Source organism: Micropterus dolomieu, linkage group LG12 (assembly GCF_021292245.1).
Source record: "Micropterus dolomieu isolate WLL.071019.BEF.003 ecotype Adirondacks linkage group LG12, ASM2129224v1, whole genome shotgun sequence".
Taxonomy (NCBI): domain Eukaryota; kingdom Metazoa; phylum Chordata; class Actinopteri; order Centrarchiformes; family Centrarchidae; genus Micropterus; species Micropterus dolomieu.
In genome coordinates, this window is record NC_060161.1 from 17,467,154 (window position 1) to 17,489,901 (window position 22,748).

Sequence of the window (22,748 nt, forward strand, 5' to 3'; positions counted from 1 at the left end):
TATAAGTATATTGTGTTGTAAATGTAAATGCTCCATATTTGTATAGCACCTTTCTAATCTTTGCGACCACTGAAAGCACTTTTTCACTACATCGCATTCACACACATTCATACTCTGGTAGAACAGCCACCAGGGACACTTCGACATGCAGCCTAGAGAAGCCGGGGATTGAACCGCCGATCTTTCGACTAACAGGCAACCCGCTCTATCTCTTGTGCCACAGCCGCCCCACTGTTGTGAAAAACAAGGTACTTTAGTTCAACAGAAATCAGTAGTAAGCGTATAGCTGGGCAGGTGAAAATACACTTTGGTTTAGTTCATTAGACGCACCTACAGGTACAGAGCATGCTAATGAATATTACTGTGAACGTGCCACAGTTGGCTCAAACAGCTAATTTCACTTTAATGTAATAGAGTTTTAGGAGGAACAGGCCCACTCCAACACAAAGTGGCATTAAGTCTCACTAGCTTGGTACCTCTAAAAGGCAGTTCAGTAATTTGCTGAGTAAATAAAGTCTCTTTGTCTACGTCTGCTAAAACCAGAGGGCAGACAACGAGTGACCATGTAGTGTTCACTAAAATTGCATTTTACCCTTTTTGCCCTAAGCAAAATAGGAATGGATTGTGAAATACTATCCAGTGGGTTCCTTAAAACTCCTGTGATGGTGAATGTTGGAACAAAATATACTGTAGGAGGAGGAAGATGAAGCCGTGGAAAGCTCTCTTCACCCGTGGTTCATGGCACTCTGTCTCGGTGAAATATAGCATCCGTTCCCCCTTTGCCCTGCACTGATTGTTTCTTCCATAAATCCCCTTTGAGATTGTATAATTAATTGAATGCTGCTTATTTGTCATTAAAAACCCTCGCCTAATGCCTGAGATTATGAGGAACCTATTGTGGAGTCAATCTATTAATCATCAGGCCTTTTTTCTCCCCCTCAGAAAAACCTTCACAGATGAACAATTCGAGCCGTTCCTCATTCTAAATGACATTGGAGAAGTAGTTGTAAAACTCTTAAGTCCACATACTGGTGCTATAGCCAGAAAAATTATATAATTATATTATATAAATGGTATGACATTTTTTAACACTTAAAAGTCTGTTCTCACATAAGGTAAAACAACTACATTTCACAAAGCAAGTAGCCATATTGATTTTTGGAGTGTCCACTACTCCGTTCAGGACTGCATAAGGGATCTCCATAGAGAAGCAGTTGTTGGGATTTTGATTGGAATGGAGGTAGAATTTGATAGAAAGTGGTGGGGACAGGATCCAGGTTTGGAAATGGCTGGAGTTATGTTTTAAAATGACCCCGCCTAATGTTCCTCCAAGCCTGTCATCCCCCGTAGACATTTTTTATGGCCATCGCTGCTGGGGCAGATTGGATCAGCCAAGCAGAGGGCATGCAACAGAGATGTACGCCACTTCTGGCAAGGCGCCCCAACTCTCCCTAGGCCCCATGTCATTCATAAACATGACGGATTAGCTGTGATATTCCTCCATTTACAACATAAGCGAAGGGAGTGGGAAGAAGAGAATGAAAGCAGAGAGTGAGTGTTAGTGTCAGATGCCCCTTAGGGCTAGTGCTAAAATGGATGGGTAAAGAGGGAGATGAAAAGGAGAGATGAAGCAGGAAGGGCGGAGAGGGGGCCTTTCTCTACAGGCCTGGCTGGGCAAGCAGCAAGGCAGGCAGGAAGCCAGGCACAAAGCTCCATTTACGCTCAGATGCCCCCTCCTTTTGCTGTACAGACTACACGTCAGCTCAGCCAGATGTACTGCTCTGAGGAAAGATCACCTAGGTGGAAGGTGGAGAGGGCGGAAGAGATTTCAAGAACTCCTCTACCTACAAGCTTTCTCCCACTCTTCCACGCCATTCGCCTCGCTCACTGACTTCTCCTGCCTCCGATCCAGTCGAGGCTCATCTGAGACTTAATAAAGATGCTTAATGTTAAAGACTCTCCCTCGATTTGTCTTTGTCTGTCTCCCGCCTTCTTTGCCTTCTGTGTCTCTTCCACCCTCTTCGGGATTTCACTTAGCATATTCCATTTGGTGGTTGTTACCTTGAGCAATGATTCCATTTACGTCAGAAAACAGGGCCCCATTTATTTAGAGTTGGGGAAAGAATAAAATAAAAAAAAAGTCTTATCTGCCATCAGCGTTTTTTTTTGCTGTTATTATTAGTAATATTCAAAAGAGGAAGGAGAAAACCATCTGACAATGCTTTGAGTTATTTGCCAAACAGCTGAAATGGATGTCGCTTTTTCTCTCTCAACTCCATGAGATGCACCTTAGGAAGTCTCTTCTTTTTTTATTTCTTTTTTTTAGCCCTTTCTTAACAGTCCATCAGTCCTCATTTGAATCCTCTCAAATGCATTAGGCATTCACAAATAAAGAGGACGTAGCAGGAAATATATAAACAACCACACACTACCTTCTCCTTAGAGACGTCTCCTTTCTCACAGACACTCCTGTCACTTTGAGGCATATACTGCCAGACAGCTGTTCTGTTTTTATGTTTCGAGCTTATTCATTGTATATTTACCCGCTTGAGATGACTATATGGTGCTCGGTGTTTATAAGTATAAGTATATGTTTGCATGTCAGTATTTGTTATAAAATAAAATGGAACCATTTAGGTTGATTCATTTTGTTTTGTCTTTTCAGAGGAAGCTGCTAAAGGGCACGGCCAGAAGCTGGAGCCAGCATGAGCTCAGGAGAGTATCAGCGACCAGGTGAGTCTTCCTACCGGGCAGGAAAAAAGACAGAAGGCAAAACTGTGAGACGCTGAGTTGCTTCATTAACCTTCATGTACTATACATTCAGAAGCAGGCGGGTCAGTATGATCAAACGGGCGTATCTAAAATATCATGGCTTAAATTGTCATGTGGTATATAATTTGTAGATTCACAGTCTGTTGAAGTCTGTTAAGAAACCTGAAATATATATGTATGTGAAGGTGTGTATTACTTTACCAGCAAAAAAGCATCCAATCAGCTGTCAGAATGCCTCCACAAAATACTCTGAACTTTAATCACTTTTAGCATTTTGTGCATGACAGTGCCAGATATCTTTATAGGTTACGGCCCGGGACTCCTCCATTTGAACATGGTATCATCAGACTGAGACGAGTACTCTGGGAGACATGTGGTTTAAATGTCTGAGGAAACCGACTTCATACAAGTTGGCTGCCTCCTGAGACAGGGAAAACCTAGCACCAGCCATTTCAATAATTGATACAGCTAAAAGCTTGCTACAGGAGAGGGTAGTATGGAGATTATTCATGCTTGCTAACACCCTGCAGAGAAGAACCTCTTGGCTCTCAAAGAGCCCTAATGGAAAATGGGGTTATATCAGGCTTTTCAAATGTAGCAGACAGGCACTCTTCCCAAAAGTGACTGTGGGAGACGATGGGTGTCACAGCAGGCAGTGGGTTGCATTATTTTTTTATGAAAATTGCTATTTTGAGGCCACATGTTTTGAAATTTGACAGCTGGGTTTAGAGCTGATGAAACTTGCCATGAGAATATGTACGGCTTTTTTCCCCTTTCCTTTCACGCAGCCCTAAAACATCTCATTAGTCACTGTACGCGTCTGTGCTGTACTGAATGTAATAATGTATAGACAAGTAATTATACCCAAAAATCTATTCTTGCCACATCACTTTTCCTCAGTCCAAAGTTGTTTGGTTGTAATTAGCGAGCAGGCTTAGGCGGCTTGAAAAGTTTCTAAAGATCATTAGATGCATTAAGGATGACCCTGCAGTACCCAATTAATCTAGTAGAAAATGACTTTTGAGTGCAGCTAGGATCAAAGCTACTGACATTAGCACCCCTCGACTACCTGGCTCAGACTTACACGCTCCTCGTTTTATGACCTTGGGTCCCATCCAGTCCAGCCAGTGGAATATTCCCCTCATAAATCAAAATGTCTTAAGCTCTGCCATCATAGTGTATAATATAATGTGCCCAAATTAAGATAGAAGTGTATTAAGCTAAAATAAGATAACAGTTATAAAAAATAATATCAATAACAAAATGGATAAATATATTTTTTTCGAAGATGTTCATTGTGAGCATGTTAGCATGAAGTTAGCATTTTGCTCAATGCTCAAGTGCAGCCTCACAACACTGCTTACTCTTGTTTACTTTTATGTTCCATACCAGGGGCGTAGCACAACATTCTGGGCCCTATATACAAGTGGTGTGGGGCCCCCCTTCCTCTCTTGGTCCCTGTCTCACACGCATCTTTTGAAAAATGTTGACAAATAATTGAGCTAACAACTGTACACATTAAACTGTGAGTTATATGAGCTTTGCTATGAGTATCATGCTTAAAATAACATTATTTTCTTCATGTTTACTGAATCATTCATCCTTCCAAAGGTATAAGACAAAGCTGAAAAACAAATATCATCTTAGTTGTCGTAGCCCTACATTGAGAAAATGCTTATACTGCATAATAAAAGACAAGTGAACTGAAGACTTTAGTAGAGTCGTGCTTCATTTGCAGAAACAAGAATAAAAAAACAGCTTTCAAATAAATGATTGCCTTTGCATTGCCATTTGTAAAATTTCAGTACATTTAATCTATCTTTGTGTCCAAGCCCACAGTGGTTCAGTCTCTCAACCGATTTATCCAGCCACTTTTAACTTATTTGTAAAACTGCTTGCTTAGAAATAAAACATTTTCAAGGGCCATTTACAAGTAATCAGTCTCAGTCTCTAACCCCCCCTCCCACACACACACACACACTTAGACGCCCTTGTTCCATACAATGTATTTACTACATACTGTGAGTGTGTGTGTGTGTGTGTACATTTATATATGATTCGATTTTGATTAGCAAAGAAACCTCTCAACCTTTCTGTTTTACCCGTTCTTCTTTGAGGTGTAAGAAACAATTTGCATTTGAAAATCACTCACCACCTAATTACGCTGCCAGTACTGTGAGGTGACTGTGGAGAAAAGTGGCATGTAAGGCCAGTAAGTGGGACAAAAAAAACCCCACATTCCTCATTTACCTGAATCAATAATTATTAATTCAGGAGGCTGTGTTTACTTTGATTAAAACAAATACCGAGCCACAACAAGTGCAGAGTTATCTATCATGTTCAGAGTGCAGTCCAAGCGCCTTTGTGGCTCCAGCATATGTCCTCTTACACGGTATACAGACTATAAAGTCTAACATCCATCTAGTTGGCAGCGGTTTTGCCTTAAATCATCCTGCATACTATACAGATACTGATTGGCTCCCACAATTAACCACGCAGTAAGATATAAAGGGGTGTGATTTTTTTTTCTTTCTCTTTCTGAGAAGAGATCAATTTCTGTGAGGACAGTCAACTCCATCTTTTTAATTAGAATAGTGAATAACTTGTCATCGTGTGCTTAATTTTTGTGATGTATGAGAGAGTGAAGTTTGGGACTGAGGGGAGACTGGCATCAAGTTAGTATTGGCCAATTCCCAAGCAATAACTCTGCCCATGGATATTTTCTGAAACATCTAACATCTCTACATGAAGATAACTGATGAGTCTATGAAGTCGGATGCACTCAGTCACTATATGTCCGAGCATGCTGAGGTGAGAGGGAGAAAAAGCATGTTGGTTTCTAATTAAAATGTGCTGCAAATAACAATGACTGCTATGAAGCACAATTGATCCTCAGTCATCCGTTAGCAGGATGTAGGACTATTAGACTTGTTTTTCCTTGTCACTATTTGCCTGGCTAGCAGGTAGATGCCAGTATTTTAGCAGGTTAGTAGTCAGAGTATCTTTTATAATTAACAAAGGAGTTAAACTGCTACAGTGAGTCAGCATGTTTCCACAGCACCATTTTGAAATGTATTTTTCTGACAAAATTGAGTGTTCCATGTGGCGGCCCAGGTCTTGCCATCTATAGAGCTCCTGCCAGTAAACCAGAGAATTGTATGGTAGCTGCTGGCCCCCTACTCTCCTCTTTGCAAGCCACTGATCACAGTGGAAGCAAAGTAATTTTACAATGGTCACTCGCTTCATCCCCACTGCATCCTTTGCTCCGGCAGTCCCAGGCAGCTGACACAGCATTTATCTTGCTAAGTAATTTGGGCATGCAGACCAGCTTTTGTTCATCTCTCACTCTGTACTTGAAAGCATTATACATTGAGAAAATGGTGCAAGGGCATGCAGATGAAAAACGCTAGTTAGGAATGAGCATTAAGGTACATATTAAATAATTCTTATCAGTCCCTCCTTGGGATTTTCTGTGGGTTTTTTGCAATGCAGGCAGGTCCACGCAGTTGTCCAGCGTCTTATGGATATCAGTTAACTGGGCTTGGAATATAAATTAAGGCAGCTTTTGGTGTCTTTTATTAAGCACGGAGACCATTTTTCAACACTGACAAAGAGCGGTGTGCATACATGGACTATGAATAATCACTGATCATGTAGCAGCTCTTTCATTGTACTGTATGTGGCAAGATCCATCTCAGCTACACGGCTTTGAGCTGTGCCATTGCACCATTCCATACAAATGGAAATGATGCATTCTGTTTTTCCGTCACAGGAGAGCGGCTTCCCATTTTCCGCTCCCACTGTCAAGTTGTGCACAGCTGCATAAGTCTGCGTGTGGGGCACAGGAAATGGCTGTTGACAGCATAATGGGAGTATGAGGATGCAATATAAATCCTTAATCATGCCTGAATCATAAACTACAGCACTCAAATCCACACATCATTCTGCTGGAGCTAGTGCTAGCAGAGAGTCTAGACCCTGTGGGGTGTTTTGGCTGCAATTTCGGGTGTTTCTTCAGTTGACTTATGGTTAAAAGGGGACAAAAGAAATCCAATTGCAGAAACATTGTCGAGTGGAAGATATTGTTGTTAGAGGCTCTCCATGAGTATAGGCAAATATTTCACGGAAGCATATTCATTAATGAGATCAAAGGCCACTTCACTGAAATCATATTCCAGGCATGACACCCAGAATGTGCTGTTTCTTCATTTCTCAATCCTCTCCTGTCATTCTCAATTACAAAGAAAATCAAGAAGACCTTAATTCAAAGACACGAGTCGCATATGAGTCGGGTCATCTCAGATTTAATCAAAACAGAGGGCGGGGAAAAAAAAGTGCACTAAGAAAACCTGCACCTCATGCCGTGGCCTGGCAGATTTGACTCGGAACACCATTACGTTTCAGGGTTCGCCTTTCATGCAAATCACTTCTCTAAGCCTGGAAGTTCATTACTAATGGTGCTTCCCATCAAGTTAGAGGCCCATCCGAATACTAATATCCCCCAGCGCTTTGGATTTGTCACCTCGAGTCCCCTCTCCTCATAGCATGGCAATTACAACAACGTGCTTTTCCTTCATGGAATTAGGCAATCCCCCCTGTGGCGAGCTTCCCACAACAGATGCTTTGCAGTCGTTTCCACAGACCATTGGAGCCCAAATGAACTAAACGAAAAGTCACTTTATATGTGTTAGGCCTGGTGTAGTATCACTTATCTGTGTTTGCTTATTTATTTATCTCTCCACTCCTGCATCACCCACTTGCGTGCAAGTTTAGTATTTCTCCATTAAATGGGCCAAAGGAGGAGAGAAATCAGTTTTGCTGGTCACGGTGACAGGCCGGACTTAATAAATGTGCAGTTGCATTTTTCAAACTGCAGTTTGTGTCATGTGGAATGATGAGTAGCAAACCAGTGGTGCTGTATTTATTGTACTGTACAAAGTAGTTTTGGAAGGAGGAAGCTTTTTGGCCTGCTAAATAATATATAATGCATCCTTGAGGTAACATTGTGTTACCTCAAGTTGCTCATACCCTATGCTGCCCTCACATTGCAGTGTCAGCTTTTACCCCCAGCTTCCTGAGAACCACAGTAACCATGCATTGGGTCTGTGAATAAGGGAGGAAATCGGTTTACAATTTGAAGTTAGAAGTGTAAACCCAAATGATATGGCTAGCTAGAGTTTATAATATAATACTCCTTGATGTCCTTGTCTATTGCCAGCACTGTGGCATCATTTTCCTTTTTCTTATATTTGATTTTCATTTTCCTTTCTTTCTTGCTTGCTTCATTTCCTTTGTCTGTCAAGCTTTGACTGTTATCACTGCTCATAATGATCATTCAGTTCTTTTAAAGGCACCGCTAACAGTGTGCATAACATCACATTTCCTTGGTAAGACCTACTAGAAACCAGATGTCTAGCAAAATGCTCGAACTGGATATAGGCTTAATCCCTGTTCGGGTAGTGAAATGAACGTACATTTATTTATACCTTTCTGATTATTACCCATATCATTCAGAATGATGGTATTTTGGGTTTACGTGCTTCCACGAAAGGCAATGTGAGGAAAAGGAGCACACCTTTTTTATTTGCACCAAAGGCGAGAAAGAAAAAGCCCTTTCCTGTTTTGTTTTTTTCCTGATAGAACTACTCACCTTCAATACATTGATGGGAAAGGAGAGCGAGCAGAAGAGCGAAATGGTAATAAACATGCTAATGCTAGGCCGCAGAGCCGGGAGGAGCAGCCTCTATACCCGTCCCTCAGCTATCTCTTAGTGTGTGTGTGTGGGTGGGTGGGTGAAGGGGAAAAACAGAGGCAGAATAGGAGCGAACAAGAAATGTGTACAATATTGCATGTGAGAGCGCACACACACACACACACACACACACACACACACGCTCCAGAGCAGACAGGAAAGACCTGCATGTGAACGTGCCACCTTTCTCTTTCAATCTGTCTCTGGAGACAGTGCAAAGGGCCTTTTGTTGGCTCATTGGTGAGATAAGAAGCGGGGGGGGGTGCTTCAGAGACTCGCAGAGCCAGCTTTTTTCTATAGGATGGAAGCACCCCTCTCAATAGGAACTCATTTGCCATGTTGTGTAATTGTGCCACATAATGGAGCACACCTCATTCACGCTGCCCAAGCCATTTTCTCCATTCATAGCCAAACAAGTCATGTTTTAGAGAGATATTACGCAGCCTTTTGAGCTCAAGGCCACCACATATTTGCCTTTGAATGGAACGCTGTGTGTAATCAAGATGAAATTTTGCTCAGTGCTTATTATAAAGGAGGCACTGTCGACCAATTTGATATTTGTCATCTGACTTTTATTTTCACTGGAAGTAAACAAACCAGCTGACCTTTCCTGCCTGGTTTGTAACACATGCTTGTTTAGAGGAGTGCTGGCTATTAACATTATCTGGGCACTGAAAGATACTGGCATTGATGGAACCTGCGGCTAGAACGCTACCATAAACAATGCATGCCTGTTACTCACATGAGAATACACTGCTTTTTTTTCTCTACCCGGTCAAACGAATATCAAAGCTGAAGTGCAGAGATGAAAAATGACTGATTTGAAAATTATTGCTGAGCCCTTCCATTAAACCACCGCAGGCTAGGAATGGATGGTGATTTGCATAATTTAACTGCCATCTTAATTATTGTGTCAGGAATCTGTATGCAAATGACTTAAGTCACTTAGAAACGGAAACTTCCTTGGCTAAATGGCTAATGGACTAAATCTTATCAAGTTAGAATACACAACGTGAGTGTAACCAGAGTCTCTAATTGGGTTTGACTGTGTGCTGAAAAAACAAAGAAAAGAGGACAGGACAGACATAAAACAAGTAAATGCAATCTTACCTGAGTTAGCTGGGAGCAAAGGGCATATTAGTGGTGTGTGTGTGTGTGTGTTTGTGTGTGTGTGTTTTTCTTTTGGGGTTGTTGGGAAGGACCTACCACGTAAAACAGTGAGTCTGGTGGTAGCGCTCGTCTCTCCAACACTGTTGGAGGCGACGCATTCGTATATGGCTTCGTCTCGGGGCGTGCGCAATGGCTGAATTCTTAGCACTGAACCAGAGCCGTCGTCGAACTCAATCACCTGCAGGTGCGAGAGACAGGATATGTTACAGGAGATTTTTTGGTTCACAATGGGTGATGGACCTTCCGCAGGGAAACAAAAACAACACTGTCAAGGACATTTGGCTAACAACACTGATGGTGACTGACACAATGTGCTTCCTATGACAGAAACGAAAGCTACTGTCTATCTAACATTGAACCCTAGTGATTTTGTGCAGATTTTGTGGTTATGTACTCTACATGAATATTAGAATGCTTATAGATAATATGTAGATGCTGAGCATATATGATTTTTAGAAAGATTTGCAAGCTTTTTTGTTGTAAGTATGTACTAGAGCAATTTGTTATGTGTTCAGACGTGCTGTCTTTTAGTATATAAGCTTGATCTGATGCATATTTTAACTTTGTGCACTAATAAAATAATCAATGCAGCTGACTAACTTTAAGAATGGGGAAGGTTTTCTTGGTCAGAAAATGTTTGCTCGGATATCGCGTTGTAGGGTAAAATTTAAATCGAAATGTGTCCCACTCTTAAAGTTAACATTCTATCCCTTGAGAAATGCATCACACTGGATTTGTGTCAATGGGACAGAAACAAGCACAAACAGTTAAAAGTGGCTTGATAAACGGTTACGGACAGTTGTACCATGAGGTGAGGTAGTGGTACAAAAGACAGGACCGACTGTATTGGACGAACGACACATAAAATGCTCACAAACAGGTGTTTGTTGTAGCTTATTCAGCTATTTTTTTGCATGCTACATGTTGTATACTCACTTATTTTAGAAAGCCCTGTGCCATAACTCAATCTCTTTTAAGCATAGAGGTAGCTTTAAATAAAAATAGGCCTGAGACCTCGACGTTATACATACACACACACACACACACACACTCTCATAGAGACACACAGAGGCCTTTGAACATTTTTTACGTTCACATTATATCTATGCATGTGTTAGTTAACAATACACTTCAACATTTCATTGGCCAAGCAGTACAGCTGTGATGGCATTCAAGCTGACAGCATGTGATGGTTAAAGAAAAAAACAGCCTCCTTTCTTAGTCAAAGCAAAATGAGTGAAGTAGAAAGGAAGTTGTGAGACTTCTGAAAGGAAATGGGTTTTTGTTAGAAGATGAGGGGGCAGTGCATGATTGAATGGGCAGCCAGCAAGCCCTCTGAGGCAACAAGGGAATGGAAACTGGTGTGTTAGCATTCACCACAACGTGTGATGCAAACGCGATGAACTCTGATAAGATTAAATTTCTGTGGCCATGAGACGCGAAAGAAGGGGCGGGAAGAGGTCTCAAAGCTCCGTTAAGCCATTGCTGCTGTGCAGTAGCAAATATGGCATCTAGAGCTGAGATGGGGTGAAAAAAGTGACACCATGATAGTCCTTAGGACTGACACAGAAATTAATAGAAATCTTATCAGTGTTCTGCGACGATGTGTTATTTCTCATGGGTATTGAGCCCAAGTGCAGATTAAAGCTGACCAGAAATCAAAGCTTCAGCCAAAATAAGGAGGGTAGGACATGCATTTAGATGAAGATGCCACAAAGCAAGAGGATAGTTTGAAGTGAAAGAGCTACTTCCCCCTTTCACTTTGCATCAAGCTGGCAAAGTGGTGTGATGCAAATGTGGGTATCTGGGTCACACCACAAGTTGTTGTTTTTTTCTATCCAATTTGTCTTTTTTTGTCTTTTATTTAATTACAAATCTGTCTCCAGATCTTTTGTATACTTGCTCATTAAAACTTAAGCATGTTTAAAAGCCTGGCCAGCATGGTTATTAGAGCCTGCTAATGCGTGGTGGCAAGTCAAGGCGAAAAGCAAGAGAGCGGGGCATTGGTGCAATGGATTATGTGCGAGCAGAGCCAAAAGCGGTGCTGAAGCATTCCAGTTTTGTCGAGCATTTTACATCAGAACAATAGACCTAATACCTCAAATCTCTGGTTGCTGACTTTCTTCCCCTTCTTGTTCCACACAATCTTCGGCCGTGGATCTCCTGTAGCTTGGCAGATGAAGGATGCCACGCCTCCTTGCACGCCTGTTTGGTCATTGGGGGTTCTTAAAAACTTTGGTGGTGCTGGAGAGAGACAGAAATAGAACAAAAGATAACAAAAATAGTTAGTGAGCATGCTAAGTGTCGCAGACAGAGCAATTCATCTCTATTATCAAGCTGTAAACACTGGAGAGCAACAAAGTTGCAGATTTCAGCATGTGGCTGTTAAGAAGATTGTCTTTGGAGGTCGAGACGAGAGATTTCACTGACTTTACTGTGCAAGTGGAAACAGATGATCAGTTGTTGAGATCAGTAAAAGGACAGAGGTCTTTGAAGCAGAGTGTGTAAAGCATTTTATCTTGACCCTGAAAGTATTTCTATGTAACTCTGAAATACTGTTTAGGGAGGGAAAGCAGGTTAAGACCAGCCACTGGAGAAAATAAATACGATAATATAAATACAAATGATAATATACTTGCTCTGAACTGTGGCAAGACATTTGGGTTTGGATGTCAGTTATTTAGACTGAAGAGTAGCAATTGTCTCAAGGCTGCAAACTTCTGTCAAAACGATTGCCTCTTCCCTCTGCGGCAGTAAAAAGTATTATTATTGTCATTATGTGATACTGTCACAAAACAAATTCAGTAATTTGTTATACTAGTGTATAATAACAAATGTATACTATGTTTTAGAAACTGTTCACATAGGAATTATTTTGTTGACAACACAGCCTACAAAAGAAATCACAATAATTTTTAACCCTTTGTAATATGTAATGAGGTGTTTAAGTTGTGAGTAAGACTGAGGGGGGTGGGGGGGTGGGGTAACGTTTTCCAAACTGTTGCAGAGAAATAGAAGCTTGTCTATCGGTTCAGTAGCAGACAACTCTAATCTCTCGAAAACCACCAATCGGAACGGTGGGTACGCACCGCGCAAATGAAACACGCACCTGATAAGGTCCTCGCAATGCTCTTATTGGCAATGTGAGCGTTCTGTTGCTCCTAATTGGTCCCTCAATTCAGCGCAACAAGTCAAGTGTAAAGGCATAAAAATACTAAAAATGCAGCGGAGTGGAGGTGAGAGAATAGCAGCATGGAACAGTGTTTGCTTTGTGTGGGCATGGCATGGACGTTCCCATCCACTGTGGTGGTTTTACAACATTGTACAATCCAATTTGCTCGGGCTCTGATCTCCACAGCAGCGAAGAGGGCTTCAATCCTGTTCTTGCAGTTTGATTTTTTAGAATTAGTTTGCCAAGTAAAATCATTCAGTTTTTGTCAGCAACGACGGCAATTCTCTGATCCAAGAATTGAGTTCTGTTTCTCCTATTTTTTTCCCCTCCTCCAGGTCAAATCAGTTCCTGCTCATGAGCTGACGTTTCTATTACAACCCGCCAAAAAAATCAAAGCGCAGGAAAGTGATTAGTAATCAAAGGAACACGTCTCTTCCTGATGAGATTCTGATTGTGAGATTTACATCCCAGCTTTATCATGATGATCAAGGCTAATTTCAAAAGCAATAATGTCATAGTGCTAAGTCAGACCCCCTTAGTATTTTCCTGTGAAGCTTGAGTGCCAGCTTCAGTGGGGGGTGTAGCTCCATCTGTCCCCCTGTGGAGCAACTGTTTGCCTTTTATCAATCACTTCAGCAGGCCATTAGGGGCCACACAGCTGCGGTAATGCCAACCATCTGAATCACCTCATCCGTGTGTGAGAATGTGTGATTGTGCGCGTGCCTGGGTGCGGACTGATTTCACCCTTCCCGATTGTACTGCCCAGCGGCGGCGGCTGCAGCGGCACTGCGAGCGAGGGACAAATTAACCTGCAGGATTTGTGGAGAAGTGACATAAGATGTGTGGTCAGCAATCAAAAGGGTGAACAGATAAACAGGCGAGCAGCTGGGCTTCCACTGAGCAAATGAGTCTGGGAAATCACCTGATTGCCTCATGACATGCACACGGCCCTGTGTGCACTGCACACACACACATACGCACGCATACACTTCTCAGAACCTCTCTCTCTCATTCGTCTGCTGACAGATCTGACAGGTGGGCAGCAGAGTTGACACTGTGTAATTTGTACACGGCAAAAAGCAGCATTATATCTGCATTTGCACCTTATCTCATTGACTTGGCTGGGGTGTGGTGTACGCTGGCCTCCAGCCAAGAGGGTGCTGATGGGTAATTGATATGCTATTGGGGCTGTTTTCGCTCCAGGGCCATCCATTACGGCTCGGTGCGTCTCCCTATGCCGGCTGTGATGGACTGCTAGGACATGTACGGGAGATCAGCGCTGGAGGTGAGGGGAAGAGGGTGGGGGGAGAGTCATTGCACAATGGGGAGTGATTGAGGCGTGACATGGAGGTAATGGTGTTTTCACAGACATGGCCGCTGATATCACCATCATACCCCCATTTTAGGTCTGCCGCCGACAAACATCCATTTTAGTAGGCTCCTCGTATGGCTTCAGGTAGACGGAGGCTGATTGAAACCTCTGTTTTCTCCCAACAATGGCATGACTAGCACCTTGACAGCAACTAAAAAAATATGGTGTATGAACAAACACTCGTGCACCACAAAGAACCCTTTTACCATAGAACCTTAATATTTAAATGACTGTGTTGGAAACATCCCTTACACAAAAGCTTCTGTAAGAAAATGAGATTTATTTGCCCATTGTTTGCCTGTAATCATGTTAATTTTAATAAAATAAACTGAATTAACATGATTGGGCATATAGTAGTGCCTTTATTCATATAATATTAATCTAATTGAAAGAGCTGCCATCCAGTAAAAGCTCCTACAACCTCTGCTGCATGTTGGCATCTCCTTTGAGAGGTAACCATGATCTACATGAATTAATACCATGGCTAGGCACCTGTTAATCCTGTGCTAAGCTGTCCCCGGCAAACAAATGAGAAGTGTAAAGCCCCGTCACAAGCTAAAAGGTTGGCGACATGGGCCTGTGCCTGCACTCCCTTGAGGTCATTATGTAACCTTGTTCACATTTGCCGCCAATGGAAAGGAAGAAGCTCTTCATAGCATCCCCTTGCTCTGTTTTTCATGGATTGATGCCATGCTAATAATTTGGTGGCTGACATAAAGCCTTAAGAACACCCATGTCCACAGGGCTGAGGGGGCAGGCTTGTTTCATGGCTGGAAGTATATATTTTTAAATCGATAGACATAAATGGAAATTGGAAGCCTTTGACAATGTGGGAGGTACAAACATAGGACATGAAATGTATTACTGTTGCTGCTACTGTATGCTATCCTTATCATTTTGGCCTTTTTGAGGTCTTTAAAAATGACCATTTTAAATGAAGTGGTCAGTGATCAATCAATCAGGCTTTTTAAGGTGATTATCCTAAAATGTCATCACCACACTCGGGCAGTCATGTTGCACTTGATCTTTTTATCCCTAAAAAGGCTAATTGTTTTCTCTTGTATCCCACAGAAATGTTGCACATGCAACAGTTTACTAGAATTGCAAACTTGCAAAAGAAGTATAGATTTTGGTTCAGGGACTTAGCCAAATAAGTGTTTGCTCTTCTAAAAAAAAGTAAATGTTTAAGGTCTGATAGTTGTGTTTGTGGACCAAATCTGAAAAGGAAAAACCTGATAATAAATCTCAAAGCACAGCTCTATTACATATGTCCGAGACAGAGATGTCCAAAACAAAGCTAATGTTACCAGACCTGTAGCAGGAGTGGGAATGGATTTCTTAGTTGAAAAAGTTGGGAAAAGCTAACTCTTAAATAGAAATGGTGGGTAAAATAAACAGCAGAACATAAAAACAAAATGCTGAAATGATAGAGAAAGTGAAACTTTTTAAAAGACAGTGTACCTAAATCGACCTTGCATATATTATCCCTGCGTTGGTATTTGTTGGGTTGAATCAGCAGTGCATTAAAAGCTTTCACTCAGCAGTGAGTGTAGGGTGGACTTCAAGTACCTGTTGCAGGGCCAGACTATAAGTTGAGTGGACTGTGTAACTGAGGACTGGAGCTAATGATATAATATTTTTTTCTATCGTCATGTTGAACTTTAGAGGATAGCTGGGCTCAGAGCATCTTGCGGATCTGCATTCATTACAAGTTTGTTTGATATTGGCTTAACTCATTGCATTTAAATACTGTTCTCAAATAGATAGAGTCTGGGTTTCATTCATAACAGCCAAAACATTTCAAGTCAAGGACTCCGCCATAGACTAAAGTTTGATCTGCCAACCCATTAAAGAGCATGAATCAAAGAGTGGAGAGAAGAACATTAATAAACCCACTTTCGGTTGGAAACTCTATTCGACACCAGTCCAAGACGGCTCGGTTTTCACAATTATACTGACTGACATATTCAATTTCATTTGCATGAAAGGGGCCATTTCCTCTCTGAATCTTTAACTTGCAGGGTGAGGTGGGGTAGTGGAGGGCGATAATTAATCCTAACACATTGGGTGGCAGTCTGCAAATACCCTGCTCCATTTGGACATACGGGTGGAAGAAAGGAGCATTTAAAGATGCCATTAACCTCCTTCGACATCTTTAAGCTGCAGTATTTCAGTTCTGCGATATTGATGAATTGTCACAATGGCAGCAAGTGGTGCAAATTGGACTGAAAGGGGTGGCTGAGGGTAAAAGTCACACATGCATTGTATGTGGCATTTGACTTTATGCAAGTATTCTGAAAGTCCGCTGCAGCAATAGTATTTAAATAAAGAAAGGTGCAGAGGCGTGGGTTTGTTAGTGATTGCAGTTGCATATGTGTTATTTATAAAGCAAAAGCCTCTCTGTGGATTAATTAACTGTCTATATAGTGTTCAGAAACATCTGACCCCATGCCAAAAAGAAAACAGACAGTAGTAATGCAGACACAGAAACACATAGATAAACAATGCGGGGAGGGATGGAGGGAGAGAGAGAGGGAGAGGGAGAGGGAGAGAGGGGGGGGGGGGATAAACCACACATACTAATCAATGGAACAAACACAAGAATAAATTATTTTCTTGGGGCACTACACAGCTCTCTATCTGCAGCATTATGATAAAAAATGTGTCTTTTGTAATGCCGAGGAAACAAACTCCACATTGTATGTGCTCACAAAGGGTCTAGGCGGGAAAGAAAGAAAAGGAATTGGAGCTTAATTAGAACTGTTGGCTGATTCGCATTGCATGCTAATCGGTAATCTTTCCTTAAATGGGAACTGAAATTCTTATTGCAATTAGTGATCACTTGAAAAGGGATATGGCCCCCGAATGATTGTTAATTACTGGATCAGGAATAGTACATTAATTCACTGCAGAGGTTTTAATGCAGTGCGATGATGGGGACCCGCTCTTCCATCAATATTGTGCTGCTTGTCACACATAATGAAGTTCATAATACAAGCCTTCTCCTACACTGCCCTCCCCCCCTCCACCTTCCAAACTGCCTAAATGTGCTCTGCAAGCAAAATTCACAACAGTCATTATGTAAAACTAATTCAATAGAATATACAAGAATGCAGCTTAATGACACATTAATATTGAGACTGCATATGGATGCTAGGGCTGCAGGTCCATTTTGTGATAGGGTCAGGATCTCTTATTTGGCTCATAAGCCGCAGAGAGTCTCCCGTGAATAAATAAATGCACATCATCACTTACAACACGGCTTCAAAGGCGGGAAAACTACAGCATGCACTATAATACACAACTTGCCAGTGTCCTTGCCAAATATTCAGCCCAGTGACTAAAGTCGCAAAAAAACATGTTGCAATGGGACTTTCTTAACCCAAGTCAGTGTGTATTACTCATTACTCTGCCATCCAAGGTCTGAGCTTCTGGCTATAGCTCCTCAGGAGTTAGGGCATTTTTGCACAGACAACAGCAACAGCTTCAAAAAGAATGGCTAATGCTCTTGTCCCACATTCAATGCACTGACAGATTCTCTGACAAGACGGGGGTGGGGGGGGCAGGCTCCAGAGGTACAAGCACAACCTATCATGCACATGGGCACGCATGCACAGGCACACACTCTCACGGGTGTTGGAATATTCTTGCTGGATGGAGCCGCAAATAGCAGACCGACATTAATAAATTGAGGGGTGTGGGACAAGAGAAAATTCGGGAAGGTTCCATTAAAAAAATATAAAGGGTTTATTTATGGAACAGTGCTGAGCTTCTTAGTCTTTGTTTCATGGGATAAGATGGAAGCTGAAAGGCTCCCTTATTCAATTATCATTGTAGATTCATAAAGGCAAAAACCTTTCAGTTGTGCAATGACAGCTACATCAGTGATGTAGTCTCTTCTGTGGTATATTACAATGTTTGCAGAGGAAATATTGCACCCTCACTACCTCTCTCTCTCTCTCTATTCCTGTGTCTGTCCCTCTACCCACAAACACACACACACACACACACGACACATTAGCGAGGTAGAAGGATCCAGTTTGTCACTTAATAAAACGGCCCACTCAAACAGATGGCTTTGTTCAAACGGCCCCCAACCCTTTCAAAGCTGGAACTGAATCGCTGCTGTGGCAAATCAGACACATGAAAGCCCACCTCCCAGTGCGGCAGAAAGCAAACAGAAGGAAACATATAAATATTGAATTGCGCCACTGTCGGCGCTAGACCATCCGAGGAAAAAAAAAAAAAAAAAGCAAACAGGAGGGGGAAGGAGGTGTGGAAAACACCAGACCCTCCTGTTGGAAATTCTGAACATCTGGGCTGATGTTGTCGAACGCCGGTGCAAAATAATCCAGGGGCTTCAATTGCAAAAAGACTTCATTTTCAGCTCCCCCTGATTCATTACGTGTTCATTTGTGTGTGAATTAACAAATCTGGGGGCCAATTCGTGTGTGACCATTTGAGGGAAAAACAGTCGAGCAAGAAGTATGAAATTTGGATTTGTTTGTCTTGTTTGTTTTTCCTCCAATGTCTGTGGGGGGGAGAACATAGATAAGTAATTCTAATTGTGCAGGCTTAACTCTGTTTGGTAGTCAGCGCAGTCTATTTGCAAAAAGTTAATTATCTGATAGGATAGGCAGTGGCAGCCACTAACACAGAAAGCCATTCGTTCATTCTGTTATCCACTAGGCAATGGAACGATTCATTAAATGGCAGTGCTGCAGCAAAATGGCCAGTAGTTATCATGCCGGGGCTGCACAGACTTGAAAAGATGTTAAAAATGGCTAAAGTGATAAACATTCTGTGGCCATGTCAGCTTACTGTCAATATAATGATTGTGTAGGATTCTGACGCTTCTACCACACATGTACATTTTATGTGAGATTGATAAGAAAGTATCACTGTGACAGCACGCACAGATGACAATCTGCAAAAGCTGCTGGCTTTCCATTACATGAAGCAGAAATCAAAAGATATGGATGGGTAAAGTGGAATGGAAAATCAAATAAGCAACATATTTGACTGGCTCTATTCAGGAGAGAATTACACTCTGCTTGGGTCTGTGCTATTTCTTTATAGCATAAACTTCACATAATTGTCTTTGCCCTCAACCATGGAGCGGAAAAGCTTGCCTCATATTTGTCTCCGTAGGAGCAGAGATGGATTATGTAGCAAATCATTCCAGGGATTCGACATTGTATATTTAAACAGACTCTAATTTTATGGATAAGTAGTGCCAAGCCATTTCCGATGGATGCCAGTTGTCGGGCCATAAGAAGTGACACATTCCCTGCACTGTGTTTTCTCAGGCGCTTACAGGCAAACTAGCTCATGCTCCAGCAATCTTGCAAGATGACAACTGGCTTCCTTTCAGCAGCTCAGATATCCTGCGAATGTTCCTAAGTTCAGCAAACCAGGTTACACCGAAAACAAGCGTTTTCCCCCCAAAAATAAGCCGGCCTTTAATTCTAATTGCCCCACGTCTACTGTACATACAGCCAATCTCGTTCCACCAGTTTTCACATTCTAAGATTCAGGGAATCTTTCACTAATCTGTTGGGACTAAATTTAATAGACAATGTAAAAATATATACGAAACGGCAGTTAAAATGCAGTTTCTGAGGAACCCCCGAACAGCAAATCTCTCTCTGTACATCGTTCTCTGCAACCAGCTGGGGCAAAGAATATGCAGGGGAGGTACCACAAACAGTCACTCAAGGACCAAAGTGACCTTTCACAGGCCACTAATTTTATGCAGCAGTGAAGAAGAGTATTGCATATAAAAGAGTTAAAGAGAGGAAGAAAAATTGCAGTAATTTTTTAGCGAACACTGAGTGTAATGTGTATTGTAAGATCGGCATTGTACAATTTTCAATGCTAGCTTTAACAGCTACTGTTACAGTAATAGCATTTGTTTAATGACTGAAGCTGTACAGCTTCCTTTCTTGCATGGCATGTACATTAAATGCTTATAATGCTGCCACGTCACAATTTATTTTGTCACATTTCTGGCTCCCTGGTCTTGTTTATTTCATAAAATATTAATTACTAAGAATTAAAAGATGGTTTGTGGTCAAAATATTGCCACTAAGCTGCTGTATTTTATATAATTTATGTCAAAATACCATATCATTATCAAAATTAGTTAAACTAAGATGCTTATGACTTTTTATTACATTTTTAATTAGTTTGTTGCACATTAAATGAGTGACATGCAATACTGCAGGATAAGACATTAGCTGTGTATTAGTGGGTTGTTTTTGTGAGCTACACATTATTAATATGTCTCCAAGTAAACCACATGCAGTAAATCTAAGTTGAGGTCTTTGAATTGTTAATTGCGAACCCCTGAAGAAAACAGTTGAGCTTGTGTGTGTGGCTATGTCTTTGAAGAGCTACAGATGGGTAACAAATGAAGGCGGGTGGTATCGGGGTCAGACTGGGGTTTTTTGCTTGGAAGCAAATGCAATGTCACCCCAGGAGCAAAAAACAACAGGCCCCAGGGGACATCATTAAAATAATCCAGTGAAATTAAGGGCTTCAGATCACTTTTGAAAGGCTCTTTCTTCATGTGTGGAAATGATTCATCGGGAGATGAGTAGAAGTGTAAAGAGGACGACTCTGCGTGCATGTGTCTGTTTACACTGTTTACAGTGTGTGGGTCTTACCAGACACTCTTTCAAGGTGTGTTCATCAACCTGTTAAAAAAGGAAATGCACTACAGTATGACACAGCTGGTCCCAAAACATCTTTTTTTTTTTTTTAAGTTGTATAAATTTTCCATTGAAATCCTGCTTTTGCATAGTTATTAGCCAAAATACTATTGTTTTAACCTTGAGAATAGCTCCATTACTTTGTACAGGGGAGGTTTGGTGGAGTTTATGCTGGAAATCTGTCAAAGTAAGTAAAGAGAACCGCAAATAACAATTTGAATTGCTATTTGAGAAGCAACTGACAGGAAGAGAAACCAAACAAAGAGGAGCAAAATACTCAGAGCCGCTGATGACTTCATGAGAATCTTGAGGTTGTTTTGAAGTATATATTAAAAAATGCTTTTCTGAGTTGATATAGACTATACTAACTGTGTTTTGATGGGTGGTTTAATGGAATATTGTGTCATGTTTTCTCAGAGCCAGATGTGAAAACAGGGTCTGGATTTCTAAAGCCTCCTTAGGGTACAAGGCTGTTGGGGACCGGAGATGTGGCCTTTGGGCTGATGGAGTTAGTTGCGCTTCTCTTCTTAGTCCTTTTCACCCTTTGCCAAACTGAGCCTCAGTTGACAGAGCGAGAGGGTACACAAAAGGGCCGGCCTCAAGTGCAAATGTTTGCCAGCAGTAATGGGCTCTAGTCCACTGGGTGGGTGAATGTGGGTTTTGTGTGCATTACAGTGTATAGATATAAGCATGTGAATAGGAATACTGTACAGAAGAATATATTTAATTGTGGGTCTAGACAATGCTCTTATGTATTTGTGAAGGGAGAATGTCATTACGATTGTAAATCAGCCAGCTGGGGGACAGAAATGTACCCTTAAAAGCATAAAGACCTATCTAAAATGCCCTTTTCACTGTTATCTGAATTATTCTAAAAGCACAACTGTAAGTAATGGCTGGGGCTATTGGCTTTTAATGTGGAGTAGTGAAACTGCGAGGAAGAGAGAGTAAAAAGCCAATGACATTGTCACAAATTGCCACAAGGTATGGTCCTCAGTAAGGAATGACTTCATCCATTTTCTCACATAGATTAAAGGTTAAATAGTGTGCCGCATCATTGTTAACTTCATGAATATTCTAGGAAATCTAGTACACTTAAGGATATAAAGGAGACAAAGAGGGTCAAGCTGATGCAGAGGCAGCTCCTATTATAACGGCATGAAATGTCAGTTATCTGAATCATAACGTACAGAATTCGAATATATCAGACAAGGATATAAAGTGTTCTTTCTTTTTGTAATTATTATAACACACTACATCCATCAATGGCTTTGACCTGCGCAGCCATCTGCATGTGAGGGGAAAAATTGAACATGTCATGCGAGCGCTTATATATCTGAAAAGCATGGTCACCACTTCAGCATACATTTCGTTGAATCAGATAGAGGCACTAATGGCAGTGTTATCCACTCATTCATCCCTTTATGAGAAGCTTTCTCCTTCCGTTCTTCTCTCATTCTGTATCAGGATTTATAATATTACTTTGTATTGTAAATGACTCCTATATGATAGTTGTACCATTTGGGAATTGAATATACTACTGGAAAATCAGCATCATATAGTTTTACTTAAAGGGACTATTTTTGTGTAATGTACCGGTAAACAGCAGAAGACTTATGTTGATAGCAGAGTTCTCCTTGGTGTGTTTTTGGAGCAGATATTTCCTCTCTGCAGCATGTAAGGCGAGTCCCCTGTCATTAATCATTCTACAGGTGCAGGAGCATTGTCAGAACCCATACGTCCCTGTGCCTTTTCAACCTGGGAGGAAAGTTGGGGGGGGGGGGGGGGGGGGGGGGG

At 41.5% G+C, this 22,748-nt stretch overlaps 1 protein-coding gene across 8 annotated transcripts in view; it reads right to left on the reverse strand.

Annotated features, from left to right (window-relative positions):
- LOC123980534 (receptor-type tyrosine-protein phosphatase delta) overlaps positions 1–22,748 on the reverse strand; it is a 131,781-nt gene that overhangs the window by 60,283 nt on the left and 48,750 nt on the right. For 4 of the 8 annotated variants that reach the window (XM_046064967.1, XM_046064969.1, XM_046064965.1 and 1 more), the window contains exons 3-4: positions 11,793–11,938; positions 9,731–9,872 (exon numbers count right to left, since the gene is read on the reverse strand). In XM_046064967.1, coding sequence (XP_045920923.1) covers positions 9,731–9,872; positions 11,793–11,938 — 288 coding nt within the window. Of the gene's footprint in view, positions 1–9,730; positions 9,873–11,789; positions 11,939–22,748 lie in introns of all 8 variants that reach the window. The other 4 variants (XM_046064968.1, XM_046064966.1, XM_046064962.1 and 1 more) reach the window with 1 other exon arrangement.